At 42.3% G+C, this 26089-nt stretch overlaps 1 protein-coding gene and 1 non-coding gene across 2 annotated transcripts; both read right to left on the bottom strand.

The window, feature by feature from the left end:
* Positions 1-8857: 8857 nt before the first annotated feature.
* On the bottom strand, positions 8858-8968 carry LOC132539141 (U6 spliceosomal RNA). Its single transcript, XR_009550447.1, has one exon. It is a non-coding gene; the product is annotated as a U6 spliceosomal RNA (small nuclear RNA).
* A 13375-nt stretch (positions 8969-22343) lies between these two features.
* Positions 22344-24429, bottom strand: HCAR2 (hydroxycarboxylic acid receptor 2). The gene has a single exon (XM_060193175.1). It carries the CDS (start codon positions 24219-24221, stop codon positions 23130-23132), a length of 1092 nt encoding a protein of 363 aa, XP_060049158.1. The 5' UTR covers positions 24222-24429; the 3' UTR covers positions 22344-23129.
* Between the last annotated feature and the right edge of the window lie 1660 nt (positions 24430-26089).

Raw genomic sequence — 26089 nt, forward strand, 5'->3', positions numbered from 1 at the left:
CCAAAGATTTTCCCACCTAATGAAATCATATCACCAGTATTCTTGAGGTGCAGAGGGTGACAGCAAGTGAAAAGCACAGACTTAAGTGTGACTGTGCTTAAAGTGATTAGAAAAGGGCAGGGGAGATAGCATAATGGTTATGCAAACAGACTCTCATGCCTGAAGCTCCCAGGTCCCAGGTTCAATCCCATACACCATAGCTGAGTAGTAAGTACTCTGGTTAAAAACAAACAAACAAACAAAATCAGAAGAGTCAGATTCTAAGTATAAGCCTTAGTGGGTGAAATATCACACTAGAATAGTGAGCTGCTTTGCCATGTATGAAACCCAGGTTCAATCCCAGCCTCCAGTACATTGGAGTAAAAGCTTCTGTGCTGCAGTCTCTTTCACTTTCTTTTTCTTAAAAAAAATAAAAAAGCTAATAAATACAGACCTTAGGTCAACTTACTTTTGACATTTTCCCATTTACATACATACACAAAGGTGACCTAGGAAACAAAGAGTTAAATCCCGAGAATGAAAATATCAAGTGAAATTTTGAAATGATTAGATGCAAATTTGCAATAGTTTGTGGGCATGATTTTCTTTTTTTAAATACTTATATATTTGTTTATTCCCTTTTGTTGCCCTTGTTGTTTTATTGTTGTAGTTGTTATTGATGTCATCATTGGACAGAGAGAAGTGGAGAGAGGAGGGGAAGACAGAGAGGGGGAGACAGAGAGAGAGGCAGACCTGCTTCACCACTTGTGAAGCTACTCCCCTGCAGATGGGGAGCCAGGGGCTCAAAATGGGATCCTTACACCAGTCCTTGTGTGGGCATGATTTTCTTTGTGTTAAAATAATGATACACCTTCTAATAAACTACAGTTTGAACTATAAAATAGTCTGGATCAGTTCTGCATAATGCTTGGAATTTCCAGTCTTCCTTTGCTGAGACTGCTCTATAATTTTCCATACCTCAAGTGACTTGAGTTACTACAACCCAGAAGAGTTAGAATCAGGAGGTTGGGAGATCACACAATGGTTATGCCAAAACTTTTTGCCTGAGGCTCTGAAGTCCCAGGTTCAATCCTCAGCACCATTATAAACCAGAGATGAGCAGTTCTCTGATCTTTCTCTTTGTGTATCTCTCTCATTAAATAAGTAAATTTAATTTAATTTAATTTAATAAAGCTAGAATCAGACACAAAGAAATAGTGATGTATTCTCCAAAGTTTTATGGGGGTGAAGGAACACACTTCAGATCCTGGATTAGTCAGAAACAAGAGGGTTGATTTACCTCAGGGTCAACAAGATCCTTCACTGTTTACAAAATGGTGGGGTGGGGAGCCTGCTAGGCAGATCACACAATGGTTATGCAAAAAAGCTTTCATGCCTGAGACTCTAAGATCCCAGTCTCCTAAGCTAAAAGATCACCCTCCTAAACTAAGATTACCCTCCTAAACTAAAACTGAATAGTACACTGGTTTAAAAAAAAAAATGGAGAGAGAAAGAGACAGAGAGAGAAAGAGACAGAGAAAAAAAAAGAGAGAGAGAGAGAGAGGCTTACTCCACAGTATCAGAGCTACTCCCAGAGCCATGGCTCTTCCTTGTGGTGTAAGGACTGGAACCCAGGCTGTGTGTATGGTAAAGTACCCTATGGGAGTGTCACTGAGAACTTATGACATCTCTTCCTCTCTTCTGATTCTCTATGTGAAATAAAAAATGAAAAAGTCAGGGTATATGTGAAAATAAGTATATGTGATACCAGTGCCACAAAATGAATGAATAGGGGTTGGTGGTGGTACACCTGGTAGAGTGCACTTGTTACCACGTGAGAGCACTTAGGTTCAAGCCCTCAGTCCCCACCTGTAGGGGGAGGGGAAGCTTCATGAATGGTAAAGCTGTGCTGCAGGTGCTTCTCTTTTTTCTCTTCCTCTACATCTCTCCCACCCCTCCCAACTTCTATATATATCCAAAATAATAAATACATAAGTAAATAAAAAATATTTTTAGAAGAATAGATAAATGTAACAATTATTTAGATATTTGCTTAATGGTGATGATTCGTACAGAGTAGTATTTATTCCAGTATTTTATTTATTTATTTATTTATTTATTTATTTATTTTAGCCTCCAGGGTTATTGCTGGGGCTCATTGCCTGCACTATGAATCCACTGCTTCTGGAGGCCATGTTTCCCCCCTTTTGTTGCCCTTTTTGTTGTAGCCTTGTTGTGGTTATTATTGTTATTGTTGATGTCGTTTGTTGTTGGATAGGACAGAGAGAAATGGAGAGAGGAGGGGAAGACAGGGAGAGAGAAAGACAGACACCTGCAGACCTGCTTCATCACCTGTGTGGCGACTCTCCTGCAGGTGGGGAGCCGGGGGCTTGAACTGGGATTCTTAAACCGGTCCTTGCACAAAGCTACGTGTACTTAACCTGCTGCGCTACCGCCTGACCCCCTTTATTTATTTTTTAACCAGAACACTGCTCAGTTCTGGCTTATGGTGGTGCAGGGGATTGAACCTGGGACTTTGGAACCTCAGGCATGAGAGTCTTCTTACATAACCATTATGCTATTTACTACTACCCTATCCCTATATTTCTTTTCCTGCTTTACATATAACCCTCCCAGGTTGCCTGTGACACATTTTTTCCATATTGCCCACCCTCATAATTTTTTATTATGATAAAATTCATACAACAACAAAAAATGAATCATTTAAAAATGGTATTGACCAGACAGAGAAATTAGCATAATGATATGCAAAAGATTTTTATGCCTGAGGCTCTGAAGTTTTTGGTTTAATCCCCTGTACCACCATAAGATAGATCTATGCAGTGCTCTAGTGAAAATGAAAAAGGAAAAAAAAAGAAAAAGGAAAAGGAAGGAGGCAGGGTGCTTGTGCATCTCGTCGAGCACACACGGGTTCAAGCCCTCAGTCCCTACCTGCAGTGGGAAGCTTCACAAGTGGTGTAGCTAAGCTACAGGTGTCTTTCTGTCTCTCCTTCTCTATCTGACCCTTCCCTCTTAATTTCTTTTTGTGTCTATCCAGAAAGAAAGGGAGGAAGGAAGGAAGGAAAGTAGGAAGGAAGGAAGAAACAGAAAAAAAAATAGTACTAGCTACATTTACAATGGTGTGTGAGCATCACGCCCCTATTTCCAGAATTTTTCATTACCTCATACAGAAACCCCACACCTATTAAATAGTTGCACCTGCTCCCATAGCCCCTGGCCAGCACTAAGCTGCTTTCTGCCTCTATGGCTCTCCTGTTCTGGACAGATCCTAGATGTAGGATCCTACAATAAATGGTCTTTGTGTTGGCCCTCTTTCATCAGCTTCGTGTTGTCTGGGTTCATCCAGACTGCAGCCCGAGTCCAGCTTTGGTCCTTCCCATGCTGGGACAGTGCTCCCTGTGTGGGTACAGCCTATTTGCCTATCCACTCATCTGTCAGCAGGCATGTGAGCTGCTTTTACCTTTTGGCTATTGTGAATGCCGCTGTTATGAAGATTTGAGCTCCAGTATTTGTTTGAGCACCTGTTTTCAATTATTTTGAATATATCTTCTGTACAAGGGGACTCTAACTTTAATTAATTAATTAATTTATTTATTTTTCCTCCTCCAGGGTTATTGCTGGGCTCGGTGCCTGCACCATGAATCCACCGCTCCTGGAGACCATTTTTCCCCCCTTTTGTTGCCCTTGTTGTAGCTTCGTTGTGGTTATTATTATTTGCCCTTGTTGACGCAATTCGTTGTTGGATAGGACAGAGAGAAATGGAGAGAGGAGGGGAAGACAGAGAAGGGGAGAGAAAGATAGACACCTGCAGACCTGCTTCACCACCTGTGAAGCGACTCCCCTGCAGGTGGGGAGCCTCTTTACGCCGTTCCCTGCGCTTTGCGCCATATGCACTTAACCCACTGCGCCACCGCCCGACCCCCTAACTTTAATTTATTAAGAAACAGCCAACTGTTTTTCCACAGTGGTGGTCCCATTTGACATCCTCCCCACATGCACAAACCAGCAAGGCTTCCCATTTTTCCCCATCCTTTCCAACAACCCCATGAAATTCCATCACACCTGGAGATGCTGTAGAGGAAAGATTTTTTGTGTCTAATGGGAGCATTTGCAGGAGTCACAGACTCAAGCCTGCAGCAATTTATGAAAACACTGTAGGTTCACCAGTAGCACCTCTGTCAGTAGGCTCCTAGGCCGCAGACCTGGACTGAGTGAGTTTGACTTAAATACATGCAAGGGCGATGTATCATAGTCCATTATGCTGTGCCCCTTTTATTTTTCATGGTCATTCACTTTGCGGTCGATTTCTGGTACACACACACACACACACACACACACACACACACACACACACAACTAATGTTCCAAAAAACATCCTTGTCCTTAAATATTGGTACTTTTATTTCCTTAGGACAGATTCCCAGGAGTGGGATTAGTGGGTCAAAGGGTATGCTTAGTCCCAGTTTGTACAGATGTTGCCAGATTGCTTTTCCCAACAACTGTGAAACTTACATGTGTGAGAGTGCCCTTTTCTCCATATTTCTGCCAGCATTTGCTACAGTTACTCATTTTCATTTGTGCTAAGTCTGGCAAAAGTAAAATGCAGTCTTATTGCTTCCTTTAAGTCATATTTTTCCCACCGATGTTGAATCTGAGGGTCTTTTCAAACACTTATTGGCCTTTTGGTTTTGCTTTTCTATAAACAGCCTTTTTATAGTCCAAGTTCATTTCTGTGTGTTTGCCTGGTTCAGGTCAATTTGTAAAAAACTCTTTATATAGTGTCCATTTGGCCTTTGGCTTAATCACTGACAAATGATGAAGAGCACTGGCTCTGGGCAGGGTGACCCAGGGGGCACAGCAGAATTTGGTCTTAGGCTGGCCATGTGACCTCAGCTAGTCATTTAACTGTGCTATGCCTCAGTTTACTCATCAGGCAGTGGCCACTGTCATCAGCCTTGTAATTTTTACTTCATTGAATTGTTCTGAATGTAAATGAATCAACCATACATATCAAGTTGATAGGATGGTGATTGGCATACATGCTAAGCTGACCAGTAGTGGCTGGTGACCACTATTTATATTACAAATATTTTTCCAGCTCCAACATTTGAGCTGGTTTTATTTATGGTATCTTTTGTCATACACAACATTTTAATGTTTACATAGTCAAATATATCCATATTTTCTTTCATAGTCTCAGAGTTCCCAGGCTGGATTAAGAAATTTTCTCATTTCCTTCTTGAAGAATTTTCTTATTCTTATTATCAAAGGACTAAAACTAGCCATTTCCTTCCCTGCTTCTCTCACACCCCAATAAGACCTTTAGAACACTTTCACTTCCTTTCTCATCTTCCTTTCTTCCTCCCACATTCCCTGAAGAGACCCAGAAAATTTTCATTTGCTTATTTATTTATTTATTTATTTTTGATAGAGACAGAGAGGCAGAGATAGAGAGTGAAGGAGACCACAGCACCAAAGCTTCCTTCAATACAGTGGGGGCCAGGCTCCAACCTGGGTTGTGTGCATGGCTAAGTAGCCCACTACCCAAGTGAACTATTTTTCAAGCCCTTGCTTTTATTTTTCATCTTTTTTTGCCATCAAAGTTATTCCTGGGGTCTCCCATGTGCACAGTTCCATTGTTCCAGGCTGACTCTTTGTTTTTAGATAGGAGGAAGGAGACAGAGATGGAGAGAGGAGAGACACCACACTATTGTTCAATCGCCTGTGAAGTTTTCCCTCATGCAGGTGCTCTCTTGTGCTAGCCAGTGGTTCAAACTTGGGCCCTTGGGCCTGATAAAGTGTGCATCCTACCAGGTGAGCTATCTCCTAGCCCCAGTACAGGAAACATTTACTCCTCTTCTGTACTCACCAATAGTAGCTAATACAACTCAGGATTCTTCATAATTCCTCTTTCAGGTTTTTCTTTTTTTCCCCCCAGAGTTGTCACTGGGGCACAGTAACTCTGCTATTATCAGCATCCATGCTTTTTTCCCCTTTCTTTTTCTTATAGACAGAGAGAAATAGAGAGGGAGAGAGTGGAGCAGAAATAGGAAGAGAAAAAGAGAGACATTTGTCCCTTTCCTAAAACTTCCCCCTGCAGGTGGGGACTGGGTGCTTGAACTCAGATTCTTGTGTACTTTTTTAAAAAATATTTTTATGGGAGTCGGGCTGTAGCGCAGCGGGTTAAGCGCAGGTGGCGCAAAGCACAAGGACCAGCATAAGGATCCCGGTTCGAACCCCGGCTCCCCACCTGCAGGGGAGTCGCTTCACAGGCAGTGAAGCAGGTCTGCAGGTGTCTATCTTTCTCTCCTCCTCTCTGTCTTCCCCTCCTCTCTCCATTTCTCTCTGTCCTATCCAACAACGACAACAACAATAATAACTACAACAATAAAACAACAAGGGCAACAAAAGGGAATAAATAAATAAAATAAATATTAAAAAATTTAAAAAAATTTTTTTTATTTATTATTGGATATAGACAGAAATTGAGAGAAGAGGGAGAGATAGAGAGGGAGAGAGACACCTACAGCCCTGCTTCACCACTTGTGAAGCTTTCCCCCTTGCAGGTGGGGACTGGGGGCTTGAACCTGGGTTCTTGGGCACTGTTAAGTGAGTGCTTAACTACTGTGCCACCGCCTGGCCCCCTTGTGCACTGTTAACATGTATTCTATGCCATGTGTGTCACTACTTGGCCCCTGTACATTTGATTTTATAGGTTATTCTGTTTGAAATAACCTCAGTCCATCCCAACCCATCTAGATTTGAAATGTCACCTACATATTAGCGTTTTATCTCTCTTCTTCTCATTGGGTCTTCTCAGGTTCAGTTATGGTTTGATTAGTCTTTTCTCAGGTAGTCTCAGCTGGAGCTCTGGGAGAGGGTTTTAGTTTTGGCAAATATATATAAATTCTGCTTTTCTGAGAACCCTCGAGAGCACTGTTATTTCTTTTCTCTCATTTGGTTTTTCTAAAATAAACATTCTAATGACTTTTGAGGTCAGTTTCTGTCATCCAACAGAAAATAGATGGAGAGAGAGAGAAGCAGTTGGGCAATGTTTGCCTATGAAAAGTCAACCTGTCCTTACTGTGACTTTACTGCTTCAAGAGCTGAATTTCTCTGCTGCGTAGCACAGCAGGTCTGTGTGAAATGCTATTCACATTTATAAGTGATAAGTGGGTTTAAATAAACACATAAGGTGTTCCAGTGGGGCTCTGAAACCACTGGCAGATAGAATGATGGAATACTGTGTGACTTTGTTGAGGTCCTCACCACCAAGTACCACACACTTGGCCAGTTTAATCAAAATAGTTATTTCTTCACCATTCTGGAGGTGAAGGGGATATGCCTTACCATGCATGTAGCCTAGGTTTGAGCCCTGGGACCACCTGGGAGTATCGCAGCATGGGGGGAAATCTCTGGTACTATGGTTTCTCGTCCTCTCTGTCTGTCTGAATGAAGAAGCAGACTGGGAGTGATGGAATCATGCATGTGCATGTAGGGTCCCAGTTCTGGAGAGATAGACAGAGTAACTACATATAAAATAAATACATTTCACCTTAACTCTTATCTTCAGACCACTTTTTCAGCAGCAAAGGTCTTTCCTGACCCAGGAGAGGACTGGGGCTGGAGAGTGGGAAAGGGATGTCAATCAGAGAGGAAGGATAGTGACCTGGGAGGTGGTACAGTCAAGCAGATGTTGTGCTCTCAAGCATGAGATCCCGAGTTCAATCCCTGGCATCACATGTGCCAGAATGATGCTCTGATTGGCTCTGTCTCTCATTAATATGTATCTTTGAGATTTGGGGTTTCCATTTTGGAAAAGGAGAATTATATAAAGTGCTCTGCTTTATCATTTTATCATTTCATAGCATGTGCCTCTAAACAAAGACTTGCCTTATTCATTTCATATGAGATAGAGATAAATAGTTTCGTATGAAGGAGAGAGAGAAAGGGAAGCTAGGATACCACCTTGGTATATGTGAAATCCAGAGCAAATTGGGAGCCTTGAACATGTGACTTCTGGACTCTACCAGCTGAGCTACCTCTTCCACCACTGAATTCAAGATGAAGAAGTTACTCTATAGAATCTGTTTTGCAAATATTTCCTTTTACAAATAAAACTTTGAAGACATACAAAACAATTTTTAATTATCAAAGTCACATAGCAACATGTTCCCTCAAACAGGAACAATTTGGTGGCATTTAGTATATCCTCAGTGCTGTATAATCACTGCCGTTGAGTTCTAAAGCATTTTCCTAACCCCAAAAGGAAATCCAGTGCCCAACAGTCCCTCTGGCTCCCCAGCCACTGGCTGCCACTAATGGGCTTTCTGGCTTGATGGTTCTGTATATTCTGAGCATTTCATGTCAGTGGATCATAGAACCTGTGACCTTTTGTATCTGGCTTCTTTTAATCATCATGCTTTTCAGGCTTATTTTGTAAGTATCTTAGCCTTATTTAAAAAATAAATATAAACAAGCTATTTTTGGCTATCCTTTACCAGCTTCCCAAATTGCTAGTCATAAGATCTTGAAGTGGTCAGAGAACAACTCACTTGGTAGAGCATCAGACTTGCCTATCTGAGGCTCCTGGTTTAAGGCCTGGTGGGACACATAGAGGTCATCTTGGGGGTGGTCTGTAAAAAAGGTGGAAGATGAGCTGAATCTGGAGAGATAAGATGGTGGAAAGTGTGTGTGTGTGTGTGTGTGTGTGTGTGTGTGTGTGTGTGTGTATACACTTTCATACTCATATGGAACAAAAAATCATTAAGCATTCATGTTCCTACCACCGAAACTTAACAAATGTTAATAGTTGGCTATATTTATTTCAGAAACTTCTTTTTTCTTTTTTTTTTTTTTAAATATGGAACACTTCACGAATTTGTGTGTCATCCTTGCACAGGGGCCATCCATGCTAATCTTCTTTGTATCATTCCAATTTTAGTATATGTGCTGCTGAAGCGAGCACAGAAGCTTATTTCTTAGCTTTTTATTTCAAATTAATTCTACCACACAGAGTTGCAAAACAGTACAGTGAGCTCCCATCCATCCATCCATCCATCCATCCATCCATCCATCCATCCATCCGCCTGCTTCCCTTCAAGGCTGCATTTTACAGACTTGAACTAGAGCTCAAGACTAGGAAACTGAGTTTTGTACAAGAAATTCAATTTGCAGGATGGGGGTAGATAGCATAATGGTTATGCAAACAGATGCTCATGCTTGAGGCTCCAAAGTCCCAGGTTCAATCCCTGCATCACCATAAGCCAGAACTGAGCAGTGCTCTGGTATTAAAAAGAAAGAAAGAAGGAAAGAAAGAAAGAAAGAAAGAAAGAGAGAAAGAAAGAAAGAAAGAAAGAAAGAAAGAAAGAAAGAAAGAAAGAAAAAGAAAGAAGCTCAATTTGTTCACAGACATCATTTGGATTTCATCCATTGTTCTGTATATTCTTTTTTCTTTCTTCTTTTCCTCCAGTCCGCTTTTCCATCTGCTGATCCTCCCTCTCCTCTTCCTTTTTTGCATAGCATATCTTTGTTATAATTCTATACTTTTTTGTTACATATATCAATTTAAGTATCACCACATTTAAGATACAGATGTCAAGCTGGTGAAATAACTCAGTAGGCTAGTGTGCTGCTTTGCCACACATGTGACCTAGGTTTGAGCCTGGCTCCCACCACACTGAAAGAAGCTGTGATGCTGTGGTCTCTCTCTCTCTCTCTCTCTTCCTCCTTACTTCCATCTCTCTCTCTCTCTTTTCTTCCTTATCTAGAAAAAAATAGATACAGATGGCTCTGTTACTATAAAGCAAGAGCCTCATGCTGTACTGTGCCTGTGCTCTAACCCCCAGCAAATGCTAATGTGTTCTGCTTTATAATTTTATCATTTCAAGCATGTTGTGTGAGTAGAATCACATAGCAAGTGCCTCTTAAAAAAAGATTTGTTTTATTCATTTCGTATGAGGTAGAGATAGTTTCACATGAAGGAGAGAGAGAAAGGGATAACAAAAGGAAGCTAGGGAGTCGGGCAGTGGCGTAGCGGGTTAAGCGCACTTGGCACGAAGCCCAAGGACCAGCATAAGGAACCTGGTTCACTCCCCACCTGCAGGGGAGTCGCTTCACAAGCAGTGAAACAGGTCTGTAGGCGTCTATCTTTCTCTCCCCCTCTCTGTCTTCCCCTCCTCTCTCCATTTCTCTCTGTCCTATCCAACAATAATGACATCAATAATAACTACTACAACAACAAAAACAATAAATAAAGAAAGAAATAAAAAAGGAAGCTAGGATACCACCTTGGTATATGTGAAATCCAGAGCAAATTGGGAGCTTTGAGTGACTTCTAGACTCTACCAGCTAAGCTATTCTCTTCCGCCACTGAATTCCTAGCTTTTTCTAAAATGGAGACCCCAAATCTCATCTGTAATAATCTTACTTTTAGGTTCCTGATTATTAAACAATTTGTTCTGCTTTATATATTAATGCTTTTCAGCCACCAAGCACAAATGCTACCATGATGCCAATCTGACTTCTCTGGACAGACGACCTCACCAATGTGTCCTGGAACCCCACCTTCCAGAGCCCTGCCCCACTAGGGAAAGATAGAAATGAACTAGGAATATGGATCAACCTGCCACTGCCTATGTCCAGTGGAAAAGCAGTTACAGAAGCCAGACCTTCTACCTTCTGCACCCCATAATGACCCTGGGTCCATACTCCCAGAGGGATACAAAACAAGATAGCTATCAATGGAGGGGATGGGATATGGACTCTGGTGGTGGGAATTGTATGGAATTGTACTCCTCTTATCCTACAGTCTTGTCAATCATTATTAAATCAATAACAAAATTAAGACAGACTTTTTAAAAATGTTTTTCACCTTTAATCTATTGATGAGATAAGTTATGTTGTTACTTATTTTTTCTTTTTTAATTTTTTATTTATAAAAAGGAAACACTGAATAAACCATAGGATAAGAGGGGTGCAATTCCACACAATTCCCACCACCAGAACTCTGTATCCCATCCCCTCCCTTGATAGCTTTTCCATTCCTTAACCCTCTGGGAGTATGGACCCAAGGTCATTGTGGGATGCAGAAGGTAGAAGGTCTGGCTTCTGTAATTGCTTCCCTGCTGAACATAGGTGTTGACAGGTCGATCCATACTCCCAGCCTGCCTCTCTCTCTTTCCCTAGTGGGGCAGGGCTCTGGGGAAGCAGAGCTCCAGGACACATTGGTGGGGTTGTCTGTCCAGGGAAGTCTGGTTGGCATCATGCTAGCATCTGGAACCTGGTGGTTGAAAAGAGAGTTAACATACAAAGCCAAACAAGTTGTTGACCAACCATGAACCTAAAGGCTGGAATAGTGCAGCAGGCTGGAATAGGGGGGCCTCTGTTTTGTAGATAGCTAGTAGGCATATTTTAGTTATATTCCAAAGGGCCTGTGGCTATACTAGTTTTTTTTTTTTTTGCCTGAGCCTGAAATCTGATATGCAGGTGGATCCAAGTTATTGTCTGGGGAGATGATGTCATGGCTGGAAAAGGACCAGAAAGCTGGATCAGGGAAGAGAGTAGCTCCCTAATATGGGAAAGGTGTGTAAATATTGTTGACTGTAAACCCCAGTGATTTGATGTGATCTGGGGCCCATAATTAGCTTAGGAGCCTGTGTGACCTCTGCATCCCTGTAGATCTGAGCTCACATTCTATGGTCATAAGTAGGAACGTTCCAAGCTGCCCCAATATCAGGACCCATCTTCCTCAGGAAGAGTGACTTTTAAAAAATGTTCTTATTTATATTATTGGACAGAGACAGAGAGAAATTGAGAGGAGAGGGGAAGATAAAGAGGGAGAGAGAGACAACTGTTGCCCTGCTTCAACACTCGTGAAGCTTCCCCCCTGTAGATGGGGACTAGGGGCTTGAACCTGGGTCCTTGCATACTGTAATGTGTGCACTTAACCAGGTGTGCCACCACTAGACTGGCTCCTAGACTAACTTCTTTTCTTCCTCATTCAGCATAATGCTCTTAAGATCAACCCAAGTTCTTGTGTATATCAATAGTTTCTCTTTACTGCTGAATACTGACTGTTCCATGGTCTGCATGAACCATCCTTTTTTAAACCACCTATTCACTGAAGCACATTCAGATTTTTCTTTTCAAATGAGGTCAAAGTGTTAGATATAGCTGAGGCCTCCTCTCTATTCCATTCCTCTCTCTCCAGGAAGCTCTGCAATTAACTTGTTTTATTTCCTGTCAGTGCTTTCTGCTTTATTACGTATTGGTACTTCTGAAATCTGTTTGCTTCTTTTGTTCAGTAATTTTTTAAAAAGATTTAAAAATATATCTATTTATTTATTCCCTTTTGTTGCTCTTGTTGTTTTTTATTGTTGTAGTTATTATTGATGTTGCTGTTGTTGGATAGGACAGAGAAAAATGGAGAGAGGAGGGGAAAGCAGAGAGGAGGAGTGAAAGACACCTGCAGACCTGCTTCACTACTTGTGAAGTGACCCCCCTGGGGAGCTGGGGGCTCCAACCAGGATCCTTAAGCAGGTACTTGCACTTTATGCCACCTGTGCTTAACCCGCTGCGCTACCGCCTGACTCCCCCGTTCAGTAAATTTTAAACAATTGCCTCAATTGTTATCACATAGGCAATTAAAGATATTGCCTATAACAACGATAAACAACAAAGGCAACAAAAGGAAAAAAAATAGTCTCTAGGAGCACCGGATTTGTAGTTCAGGCACTGAGTCCCAGTGATAACCCTGGAGACAGAAAAAAAAAAATTTACTGCCTATATATTTTGGCAACTAGATTTTTGCTCCAGATGTGCCCAAGATTCAGTCCTATTAGTACAACTAACTCTGGTTTGTTTTCTCCACTGCCACATAGCATTTCATGAGATGTCTTCACTAAGATTGCTCTGTCTTCCCAGTAGTGGACACTTAGGTTGTTTTTAGGTTTTTATTTTATTTTTTTATATTTATTTATTTTTCCCTTTTTGTTGCCCTTTTTTAATTGTTGTTGTAGTTCTTATGCTGTCCTTGCGCTTTGCGCCACGTGTGCATAACCCGCTGCACTACCGCCCCACTCCCTTGTTTCTAGTTTTTACAGGCACTAGCAGTGTTGCAGTGATCATCATTGACATGCTTTTTTGTGAAATGAATGGTAGCTTCGCTAGAAAGACAAGAATGCTCAACAAGGAGAAAGAAAGGGGACCATCATGAGCTGGCACATTTGGGTAGGTTATGTAAAACACTCTCATGCTTGAGGCTCCAAAGTCCCAGGTTCAACCCCCGCACTGCCATAAACCAGAGCTGAGCAGTGAGTGCTCTGGTAGGGCCGGGTGCTAGTGCACTGGGCTAAGCACACATGGTGCTTCTCGAGCTTCTCCTCACCTGTAGGAGGGTCGCTTCCAAAGCGGTGAAGCAGGTCTGCAGGTGTGTGTCTTTCTCTCACCCTCTCTATGTTCCCCTCTCCTCTCTATTTCTTTCTATCCTATCCAAAAAATTGAAAAAATGGCCACAGGAGCAGTGGATTCATAGTGTAGGCATCGAGTCCCAACGATAACCCTGGAGACAAAAAAAAAAAAAAAGTTGACACATTCTAGGTGGCAGGCACTCTATCAAGGAAGTTAACAGCATGATCTCAGCCTGAACCTGAGATGGATCTGAAAAGCCTGAATCTATTGACCCCAAATAGACTTTGTCTTTTTTTCAGTTCACAGCACTTACCTTTGCATCTTTACAGAGTTTTAAATGTAAACACTAGGGGGTTGGGCAGTAGCGCAGCAGGTTGAGTGCAGGTGGCACAACGGGTTGAGTGCAGGTGGCACAAAGCACAAGGAACAGCATAAGGATCCCCTGGCTCCCCATCTGCAGGGGCGTTTGCTTCACAAGTGGTGAAGCAGGTCTGCAGGTGTCTATCTTTCTCTCCCCGTCTCTGTCTTCTCCTTCCCTCTCAATTTCTCTCTGTCCTATCCAACAACAATGACATAAATAACAACAATAAACAACGATGACAACAACAACAACCACAACAATGATAAAACAACAAAGGGCAACAAAAAGGGAAGGAAAAAAAAAGTCTCCAGGAGCAGTGGATTCGTGGTGCAGGCACTGAGCCCCAGCAATAACCCTGGAGGCAAAAGATAAATAAATACAAAATAAATGCAAAGACTTTGGAATTACACTGCTTATATTTGTTCTCTTGGGCCTAAACTTACATATTCTATGTCCTCAGGTACACTATGCAAAATCTCTGGGCTTCAGTTCCTGTATTTGTGAAATGAAAATAGCACCTTCCCTATAAAGTCATTGAAAGGATGAATTGAGTTAATCTATGTAAATAGTTCTTAGCATAGTGTCTGAGAGGAAGTACAGAGTAAACCCTAAATACAATAATCAGTCTGTGAGTCTGTCTTTGCAGTATTTTTGTTTATTAAACCAAAAAGCAGGTCATTAATAACCTTCTACAAAAATATTGTATTCCAACAGGGGCCATTTTGTAAGTATACTGAAATAAAGTCCACTGTTTCCTTTTTTATATTTTATTATTCACATATATTATTATATTATTATTATTAAAAATATCTATTTACTTATTCCCTTTTGTTGCCCTTGTTATAGTTATTGTTGTTGCTGATGTCATTGTTGTTGGATAGGACAGAGAGAAATGGAGAGAGGAGGGGAAGGTAGAGAGGGGGAGAGAAGGACAGACATCTGCAGACCTGCTTCACTGCTTGTGAAGTGACTCCCCTGCAGGTGGGGAGCCAAGGGCTTGAACCAGGATTCTTACGCTGCTAAGCTTTGCGCTTTGCACCACCTGCGCTTAACCCGCTGCCACCTGACTCCCTTATTATTATTATTATTATTATTTTTACCTCCAGGGTTATCAATGGGGCTCGGTGCCTTCACTACCAATCCACTGCTTCTGGAGGCCATCTTTTTTCTATTGTTGTTGTTGTTGTTGGATAGAACAGAGAGAAATTGAGAGAGGAGGGGAAGATAGAGATGAGGAGAGAAAGATACCTGCAGACCTCACCACTTGTGAAGTGACACCCTCCCCCCCCGCAAGTGGGGAGCCAGGGGTTCAAACCAGGATCCTTGCACTAGTCCCTGTGCTTCACACTATGTGTGTTTAAACCCAGTGCACTACTGCCTGACCCCCTTATTCATATATTTTTAAATTAAGAGATATATAGATAGATAGACCAGAGCACTGTTGAGCTCTGGTATTATAGTGGTGCTAGAGATTGAACCTGGGACCTCAGATCCTCAGGCATGAAAGTCTTTTGTAAAACCATTCTGTGGACTAGGGGTAGATAGCAGAATGGCTATGTAAAGAAACTTTCATGTCTGAGGCTCCATAGTTGTAGGTTCAATCTCCTGTATTTACCACCATAAGCCAAAGTTGAGCATTGCTCTGGTAAACAATAAAAAGTAAAATAATAATAATAAAACTATTCTGCTGTCTTCTCAGCCCAAAGCCCACTGTTTTCAACCTGATGCTACCATGCCTTAAGTCAATCCTCTCTTCTTTTCTCTGATGCTTTGGGAATGTCATGAATATTCCTAATACCTACTGAGGGCTTTAAATCCTCTCTGGGTATATATAGCAAGAGTGTTGAAGGTTTCAGTATTTGTTAAGAGCCTAGAAGGACTTGCCTTTCACCTGACAGGGTCATGGGAGTGGGGAGTATAGTCAGGCATGGTGTCTGTAAAGTCACATGTAAAAACCATTTCTCTAAAAAGACAAAGGGTAGTCAGATCAAATTTGAGCTCTAAGAGAATTCAGCACCGGCTGCAAAATAGTCTTGCTTCATCTGTCATAGAAAACACAAAACTCAGTGAACCAAACTTCATGGATAGTGAGTCTGCCAAAGAGAATTTATGTGCCCTGTATAAAGAATAGGAAAGCTATCAGGGGAGTGGATGGGATACGGAGTTCTGGTGGTGGGAATTGTGTGGAGTTGTACCCCTCTTATCCTATGGTTTTTGTCAGTGGTTCCTTTTTATAAATAAAAATAAAAAAAGTAATGAAGACCTTCATTCTCTCGGATTCACAGGTGGAGGGACACATCTCTCTGGGTTTGGGAAGCTACAGTGCTTCTTGAAGGTAGATGGATGACTTCTCTATTCTCTTAAGATCTTAGTTGTCAGAGTTTTCTGACAAAGCCAGACTTTTAGAGATGAGAGATTTGCAACTGACTCCACTGAATACTTTTTAATATTTATGTGGCTGGAGAAATAGTTCAACTGGTACAGACCACAAGACTTACATGCTTGAGGCCCCTGGTTTGATCACCAGCATCGCCTATACCAGAATGGTGCTTTGACTTTCTCTCTCTCTCTCTCTCTCTATCACTTTCTCTCTCTTATGTGAAGCTCTATCTCACATGAAATTAATAAAATGAATCATTTTTAAAAAACTAAGGGGGGGAAGTTGGGGTGGTGACATACCTGATCCTCACACATTATTACCATGTGTAAGGATCTTGGTTCAAGCCTCTGGTCCCTCCCTGCAGGGGGAAGCTTCACCAATGGTAGACTGGTGCTGCAGGTGCCTCTCCTTTTCTCTTCCCCCCTCTCCTGCTCACATTCTGTCTATCTATATCTCTTTGTCTCCTAGCCTCTATCAAAGGAAAAAAGAAATATAAAAGCATTTAAAAATAATATTAATTATTATTATTATTATTATTTTTAAACAAGAGAGTACTTTCCAGTAAAGAGTGGTGCTGTGGATAGAACTGGGCCCTCACACATTCTGCACTTTATGCACTGAGTCACCACCTGGGTCACCAAACAGGCTGTCTTTATTAATCATTATTTTTTTGCCACCTGGGTTATTGCTTGCTCAGGGTTTGTGTGATGACTCCACTGCTCCCAGTGGCCATTTTCCCCTGATATGGGGGTGGGGGAAGATGGAAAGATTGAGAGAGAGAGAATAAATTGCATCATTGCTCAACTGCTCATGAAGTTCCCTCCCTGTAGCTGGGGACTAAGGGCTTTAACTTGGGACTTCATCCATGGTAAACAGGGCGCATCACTGCATGGCCCAAAGACTGTTTTTAAATGAGTGAAATGGACAAAAGCCATGAGTGTTATTTGGCAGGCAGCATGTCTTCACACTATTAGCAGTTTAAAAATACTCTTAACAAGTGCTGCTATTGACTGTCCTCTTCACGACCTTAGTATGAAGAATGGCTTGGGACTAATCAGTTTCTTTCATGGGACAATCTAACTAGACAGATGCAGGTTGAAAGGGTGAGTCAAGTTCATGACTGAGAGCTACAATGATGTGCCTGAACTGGTCTTCTGGAGCAGCCCAAGACTGGCTCAATTCTCTCTTACTTCCTGTTAGATGACTACACCACAGTCTTTTCAGTATATTTCCTCTCATTATTTTTTTTTCTTAAGTCAATTTGAAGTATGTTTCAGTAAATTGCATCCATGATGACTTTGAATTCAATAACTATAATAAGACATAATCTTCCTATATTGAGATTTTTTTTTTTAAAAAAAAGTATTCTCAGAAAGTTTGCTGGTAACATGAACAATCCACCCTCAACTTCCAAAATGCTCTCTAAAACAAAGAACAAGGATGTTGCTGTGAGTACTAATTTGGCCTGTACTGCATATTCAAACAGCAATAAAGTTTTTTTTTCTCTTAAAAAAAGTCAGTTCTGATTCCCCAGAACCCCGCCCCACTAGGGAAAGAGAGAGGCAGGCTGGGAGTATGCATCAACCTGTCAACGCCCATGTTCAGCGGGGAAGCAATTACAGAAGCCAGACCTTCCACCTTCTGCACCCCACAATGACCTTGGGTCCATGCTCCCAGAGGGATAAAGAATAGGGAAGCTACCAAGGGAGGAGATGGGATACGAAGTTCTGGTGGTGGGAATTGTGTGGAGTTGTACCCCTCTTATCCTATGGTTTTGTCAGTGTTTCCTTTTTATAATAAAATAAAATAAAATAAAATAAAATAAAAAGTTCCAATTTCAAGATGTCTCCAGTGAAAAGTAAAAGATCAGGAGCAGAATGTGACTCACAATCAAGCTGACTGGTAAATTTCCACCAAAACTTAGTGACTCCACCAGTTCCTTGACTGACATCTGATTACAGAACAAGATGGGGGAAAGAGGGACAACTGGGCCGAACTGACCCTCCATGATGCCAGCTGCTTGTTTGAAGCAAAAGAGACAACAGGTTGACAGGTAATAGTCAGGAAGTGTTTTCAAATTTTAACTCAGTGGCATGTGAATGACCAGGATACCAGGGGAAGGTTAGGTTCTCCATCACTTTAGGAAAAACACTTAAAAGCAAACAGGCTGATGCATTTGGAAAGTGCATAAAATCAGGAACAAACATGAGTCCATACACCTGCTTCTACAGTTTTAAAGTATGCGTAATCTTTAGGTGTGGATGATATTGCTTGGGGGAAGCTAAAACAAATCTTGCTTTTTACATAGCAGAGAGTAAGCCCTAGAACTCATAATCTCCAAAAATAGTAACTTCCCACTAAAAAGCAGCTGCAAGACAGGCTGAGAGGAAATAATGGATAATAGATTTATATTTATGGTCTGGGAGGTGGCCATTGGACTCTCAAGCATGCATGACGTCCCGAGTTTAATACCCAGCATTTCTGATACCCACTCTTTCTCTCTCTCATTAGTAAATTATATATATTTTGCCTCCAGGGTTATCACTGAGGCTCAGTGCCTGCACTATGAATCCACTGCTCCTGGAGGCCATCTTTTCTCCATTGTTGTTGTTTTTGTTGCTGTTATTGCTTCTGCTGCTGTTGTTATTGGATAGGACAGAGAGGGGAAGAGAAAGACACCTGGAGACCTGCTTCACTGTGGGAGGTGCAGATCCCCCAACCTGGGTAGAAGCCTATCACTTCTACACTGAATGTTGAGGAGGTAGACCCCAAGGCCGACCTGGCCTAAAGGCGTGTCCCTTCTCAACTCTGTAGGCTGATATGGCACGAGGTCAGGGGCAATGGAGCTGCCTCCTTACACAACATACCCTAAAGGTTTCCATTTCTCGTGGGTGACCAATATGTGACCTCCCTTTATAAGACCATAACTCGGTAACTTGCCCAAGCTAGATATGAGAAACAGGTGTAACCTAAGGGCATGAATGAGGTGCACCTGAGGGTAGTTAACATGCTGTGTGAGTGTCAAGCACTTTCCTTATTGGGTCCTATGTTCATAATGGATGGTGATCAGTATATCTAACCCTGTGTATGAACAATAAACGAGCTGTCTCTCTGAAGCACTTCCAGAGGTTGGTCTAATTCCTCTGTGCCTCACCCTCACCGACGGTTCCTGGTTCCCCATGTTGCTGCTGCTTCTCTGTTGGCCGGAGGGTGCCCAGCAACACTTCACCACTTGTGAAGTGACTCCCCTGCAGGTAGGGAGCCAGAGACTGGAACCAGGATCCTTGCACACGGGTCCTTGGACTTTGCGCCCTGTGTGCTTAACCCGGTGTGCTCCTGCCCCACACCCAAAATGAAATACTTAAATAAAAATATGAATATTGACATACACACAGTTTCCCACAGTTTGAAATCGAATGGCATACACCATTGTTTTAGCCCACAATAGCATTTACCCTATTTTAAATTGACATTTTTCTCTAGACAGGAAAATGGAAGTATTTAGACTACTCCCTCCCTCTTTCTCTTGTCACCAGGGTTTCAGGGCTCCAAACTGACTTTTTCAGATAGAGACACAAAGAGTGAAAGACAGCAAAACACTGAAACTTCCTCCAATGCAGTGGGGGCTGGACTCGAACCTGGGTTTTGTGTATGGCAAAGCAGGACAAAAAAGAATTATTATTATTTTTAAAAATTTTTAAAAATATTTGTTTTCCCTTTTGTTGCCCTTGTGTTATTGTTGTAGTTATTATTGTTGTTATTGATGTCGTACTTGGATAGGACAGAGAGAAATGGAGAGAGGAGGGGAAGACAGAGAGAAAAAAAAAGAATTATTTTTACAGATTAGGAGAATACTGTCAGCAACAACTGTTGCTGATATTCAAGGAAGATGATGAGAGGGGAGTTTCATGGATTGTGGATCAATGCTAAGATGTCCCTCCTCTCCCTGTCTATATATATATATTTGCCTCTAGGGTTATTGCTGGAGCTAGGTGCCTGCACTATGAATCCACTGGTCTTGGAGGCTATTTTCCCCCCTTTTATTATCTTGTTGTTTATCGTTGTTGTTAATATTATTGTTATTGCTGTCGTTGTTGTTGGATAGGACAGAGAGAAATCGGAGAGAGGAGGGGAAGACAGAAAGGGAGAGAAAGATAGACACCTGCAGACCTGCTTCACCACTTGTGAAGCGACCCCCACTGCAGGTGGGTAGCCAGGGGCTTGAACCGGGGTCCTTAGACCGGTCTGTGCACTTTGCTCCATTTGCGCTTAACCTGGGGCATTACTGTCGGGCCCCATAATGTAATTTTAAAGAAATGATTAACTTCACAAGAGAGAGAAACTAGAGCGCCATTTCAAAATGTTCAATGTTGGGGACTGAACCTCAGCCCTCACCCACACAAGTATTGTGTTCCACCAGCTGAGCCACTTCCCTGGCTGCATGGTGCCTTTTTCTTTGAATCGTTCATTGTTTTCCCACAGCAAGTATTCTTGGCCTCACCCTGTAAAGTAGCCCATGTTCATTATTCCTGCCCATACTGGAATCTTCTGTACCCCTCACTGTAGTCAGCTGAATCCCTCCAAACCCCAGCTCAACATTCAGGAGTGTCTACCCAGTACATCAGAATGCCACCTCATTTGGAACAAGGCCCAAATAAATTACTTTGTAGATGTACATAAGGTAAGGATCTTGAGATTATCCTGGATAAAGATTGTCCCTAAATCCAGTGACAAGTGTCTTTGTAAGAGATAGAGAAGACAAAGAGATGCTGAGAGGAGAAGACCTGAGACCAGGGAGGTGTCTCAGTGGGTAGAGTGCAGGTTTGACCTGCAGCAGGTTTGACCTCTGGTTCCAGCATGGAACCTGGATTTCTGTCTTTATTCATGGCTCAATTCAAATTCACTCTCACACAGGTCACCCTAGACCCCTCCCACTTAGCCTGTCACTTTGCTTGGCTCTTATAATATTCAAAGCTTGCCCAGAGCCCTTGCCATTCCTGCGTTTGCTTCTTTTCTCTCTGTCTCCCCACATTGAATGTGAGTTCTATGAGAAGAGGGTCTTGGGTAAACCTTCTTTTATCTGTTTTCATTAATCATCCAGAGCCAGGTCTGGCATGTACTGGGTGCCTAACACACAAAAGCAGATGGAATGTGTGAACAAAGGAGTCAAAGTAGCTCTGAACAGATTGGAATTTCACAGGCTGACTCCCTGCTGACTCACGTGTCTGGGGCTGGGGGATCCCCTATTCTACACCCAACTCATCTCTGCCAACTCTTCCTCTCTAAGAAAGTGATTTGTGTAAAAAAAAAAAAAAAAAAAAAAGCTCCTGCTTTTTAGCTTTCTATCTCTGGGGCTTGCTTAGGGAACCAAACAATCCAATGGCTTTGAAAACACAACATTCAAGAATACTTTATCCCCCTTTAGGATTTATTTTGATGAGAGAGAGAGAGAAGAGCAGTAGTCACACATATAGCATTTTGGGGCTCAAACTTGAGCTTCATCCATGCAAATCCTACACTTTAACCATTTGAGCCACATTTCTGGCTACAAGAATGTATGCCCATACATCTGCCCACCCTCAGCTTAGAGTCTGAGGATCTACATTTCTTATCCCAGAATGGATGTCAAAGCAAGACTCATCTTGCCAAAGAATCAAGGAGTGGCAGCTTTTGGAAACAAAAGAAAGGAAAGAAAGTTTTGTAACAGAACAGAAACTTGGACTGATCACAGCTCAAACCAGTACATCTCCTTTCCAACCTAGCAGTGAGAACTGAAACAATTCCTCCTATAAGAAAAGTGTTTTCTTCCCCTTCCTCCTGAAAAAACAAGGGGGGAAGAAGGGGGAATTCCAGGCTGATTCAATTACTTTCTTAAAGATACAAATAATAATATATACCAAAACTGTAAATAAAGCATAAAATGTTATTACAAGTTTCTCCCTTCATATACCACCCTTCCAAATGCAATTGTTTTTTTAACTATCATAGTCCTTGCTCATCCTTGCCCCAACATACAGATAATTTTTTACTAAAACATCCTCATGTAGCTCAGTATCTGTGTCCTTTTCTTGCATTGCACTCCATGGTAGTTTTCTACCAGGACAGAGTTAACAACCCATAAAGTTCTCTGCTTAAGTAAGAAGTCCGTTTTGGTGAACCCTAACCCAGACACATGCAACACCAGACTGTGTGTCTCATATCAAAGTTTATTGAAGTGGTAGATCTTTTTAAATATGGAAACACAGACAAATGAACCAGAAGGACTCTTTCCCCTGACACATTTTGATGCATCTCTCCTTATAATGATAAAAACAGAGGTGGGAAGGAGCTCTCTTCCCTGAGGTCTTTTTAAATTCTCAATCTTCAAATTAGTGTAAACAAGAGGCTTGGATTAGTAGCTATAGCACAAATACCATCGCCTTTCCCCACATTAACACTGTTTTGCTTCCTCCCTCTTGGGGCTCATTCTAGAGCTTGACTGAAAAGCCTAGGTGACCAACCTACTGGCTTGTGTGAAACTCTCTGTCCCCTCTGGAACAATATGACTCCCTCCAATGACTGAGCTCTAGATCTCAGCTGGATCCCAGGAGCAGATAGGACAGCAGCCCAGGAGCTGAGAGTCTCAGGCTTGCAGGAAAGATGTCTGAGAATCAGCACTGCCCGTGAGGGTTCTGGCTCCTGCTCTGCTCAGAGAAACGCCAGCAGCTTTGCCATCTTCACATCTGTGAGTGGCAGAGATTAAACCCAAGATTCAGACACCTAGATGTCTTACTCTCCTTTCTCCCAAGCTTTATGCAGTGACATCTGTGCATGGCTGTCCCTCTCTGCCACACAACTTCTCTGAATCTGAAGCTCCCAATCTGGAAATTTCAGGAAACCTCAGCCTAAGTCTAGTGGAGTTCCTCTGTGTTCACCAGCCAAACAGTTCCTGCAGAGATCTTGGATCTTGGTGACAGTCTCTCTCTTTGTCGTGGTCACTTACCGAGAGGCTGAACTCAGATAAGAGTGATTACAAGGTTCACCGGGCTCAGTCATTAAAGTGCCTGGAGCATTTCTGATGGTGCTCAGGTCCCCAGTGAGCTCTACACTTGTGCTCCGGTTGTTTTCTGGCTCCTCTGCTCTCTTTTTCCTGAAGCAGCGATTGATCAGGGTAGAGAAGAAGTTGGGAAAAGATGGGCTGGAGAAGTAGTATACCAAAGGATCCAGCATGCTGTTCATATAGGTCAAGCTGAGGGTGATGTAAAAGGCCAGGTCAATCGAGCTGTAGAGGTCACAGTTCCTGGTCCCTGAGGTGTGCAGGAGCCAAAAAATGCGTATGCGCACGGCCACACTAGGCAGGAAGCAGATGATGAAGACAATAGCCACCACCATGATGAAGTTGATGGCTCTCTTGATCTTGACATGTTTGTTCATTTGCCGCTGCCGCAGGCTCCAGATGATTCTGATTGAGCAGAACAGGATGATGCCCAGTGGCAAAAAGAACTCCAGGAGGAACATGGCCTCATGCCACCTGAAGTTACGGCAAATGCTGAAACTGCTACACAAATTCGAGTCTTTGTTCTTGGTTACCATCTTGTTGTACAGGAGGTGACTCGTTAGGCCAATGGTGACAGTCCAGAGGAGGCAGGAGATGATGACAGCTGTCCGGTTGGAGATCTTGTTCAGAGCATGGTGGGGATGGACCACCCGGAAATACCTGTCCACAGCCACCACTGTCAGGAAGATGATGCTGCCCTGGCGGTTCATGGCCAGCATGAAGAGCATCACCCGACAAGGGATGTCCCCAAACTTCCAGTCCCACTTCCTCACATAGTTGTCTGTCAAGAAGGGCAGGCAGATGATGAGGAGAAAGTCAGCCACAGCCAAGTTGAAGAGGAAGATCCTGCTGGATTTCCAGGACTTGAGGTGGAAGCAGAAAATCCACAGGGCAATGCCATTGCCCAGGATCCCAAACACAAACTCCAGCCCCAAAATCGGTGGCAATACTTTGGGAATTAGTTCATTCCGGAACACGCAGCAGTTCTTGTCATTTATTTCCAGGAAATGCTTCTGCAGCTGGTTCAGGTTCATGAGTGAATCCTGTGAGTCTGAGGGAGCGCCTCACCTAGTGAACGCTCAGAGAAGAGGTATGTGTCTGTGTGGTGAATGCGTGGTCCAGCCCCTGCCTTTATGTCACGTAAGGGTGTTGAAATAAATGACTGAGTCGTTACCAGGAAACTACGAAATCACTTAAAAAAAAAAAAGAGAGAGAGAGGCTGGCAAGGCTCTTAAGCAACCTGCTGTTTGCATAAACAACTAGTAAAAAAAAACCCTGGGCAGACAGAAGCTCACAACACTTTCTAAATGTAAAGGATAAGTTTAGACAAGCTGGTCATCATTTGTGAATTACTGAAACAGAGAGGGCACCCTTTTGGAAATCTGTGCTTGTATGAGAACTATTCAGCATGGCAGAATGAACTCAGTGTCACACGATTAGCTTACATAATTAGCAAAACTACAATAGCAATAATGGCTTACTATACTGGACTGCAGGGTTTTCCAGAAACCTTAGGCTTACTGTGAAAGGGCAGCAGGCATATAATTTAGGAAACAGCAGTATGCATGTGATTTCTTTTGAAAAAGCAAAGAAGTCTTGATTCAACATCTATTTTTATGAGGACAGATGTGTTGAATTTAATGTTCCCGTACCACTCTCTCTGTATAAACATAGACTGCTTTTCCACACTATAACTCTGCAATTAATCTCGAGTTAAAAGCTGAAAACGCGCTACTTGAAAGCAGTGTACAATTTCATAAGATGTTTGAAACTTTGGACCCAGTTTGGGCTGCCAGTGGGATGTTACAGTAATTTGAGGTTTTTTGTTTGTGTTGGATTTTAATGTGTGCTTGTATTCAAGTGGTTTATTTTTGAGTAAATGAATTTTTTAATAATAAAATTTTAATTTTTTCAGTGCAGTTTAGGTTCACTGCAAAATTGAGCACATGGAGTTCCTATGGTTTCCTGTCCCTGCAACATTCATAGCTTTACCCAATGAATGGGTCATTATTTATTTATTTGCCTCCAGGGTTATCATTGGGGCTTGGTGCCTGCACTATGAATCCACTGCTCCTGAAGACCATCTTTTTTCCATTGTTGTTGTTGCTGTTATTATTGTTGTTGCTGCTATTGTTATTGTTGGATAGAACAAAGAAAAATTGAGAGAGATGGGGAAGACAGAGGTGGAGAGAAAGATTGTGAAGTGACCCCCCTGCAGGTAGGGAGCTGCGCGCTCCAACCAGGATCCTTGCACCAGTCCCTGTGCTTCACCACACTATGTGTGCTTAACCTGGTGTGCTACCACCTGGCCTCCTAAATGATACTTTAAAAGCCCCATTTTTTGAAAATTAAATTTAGAATGATGGTGCCTAAGATGACTTTGAACTCTGTCACCCAGTAGGTCACCACATCGCACATTACTTCTTCACTTTTTTTTTCTGTAAAAAAATGTGCTTAACTGGAAAAACAAAAAAGATTTTTGCCCTGTAATATTTTGGTCTCAGGAATTCTTACCATGTGAGAGCTTCCTAAAGTGTTTCTACTTGAGTTAGAAATAAGTTTTTTTTTTTGCCTCCAGGTTCGGTGCTGGCACTACAAATCTACTATTCCTAGTGGCCATTTTTCCATTTTATTGGATAGAACAGAGAAAAATTGAGAGGGTACGGGAGGTAGAGAGAGGGAGAGAAAGACACCTGCAGATCTGCTTCACAACAAGTGAAGCCACCCCCTGCAGTGAGGGTGCAGGGACTCCAACCCGGATCTTTGCGCAGGACTTTGCCCTGTTGGTCTGCTTCTAATTCTGCTTCTAAGACCCCTTCTGTTTTGATCATCATGTTAGGTTTGCTTGCATTGCTTAACGCTGTGGTCTATTTACATAATCACTGTTTTGTTTGAGACCCAC

The sequence above is a fragment of the Erinaceus europaeus genome, chromosome 6 (assembly GCF_950295315.1).
Source record: "Erinaceus europaeus chromosome 6, mEriEur2.1, whole genome shotgun sequence".
NCBI classification, from domain to species: domain Eukaryota; kingdom Metazoa; phylum Chordata; class Mammalia; order Eulipotyphla; family Erinaceidae; genus Erinaceus; species Erinaceus europaeus.

Excerpts from the sequence above, each read along its gene's own strand:
- HCAR2 (XM_060193175.1), bottom strand. The coding sequence starts at position 24,221 with ATGAACCTGAACCAGCTGCAGAAGCATTTCCTGGAAATAAATGACAAG.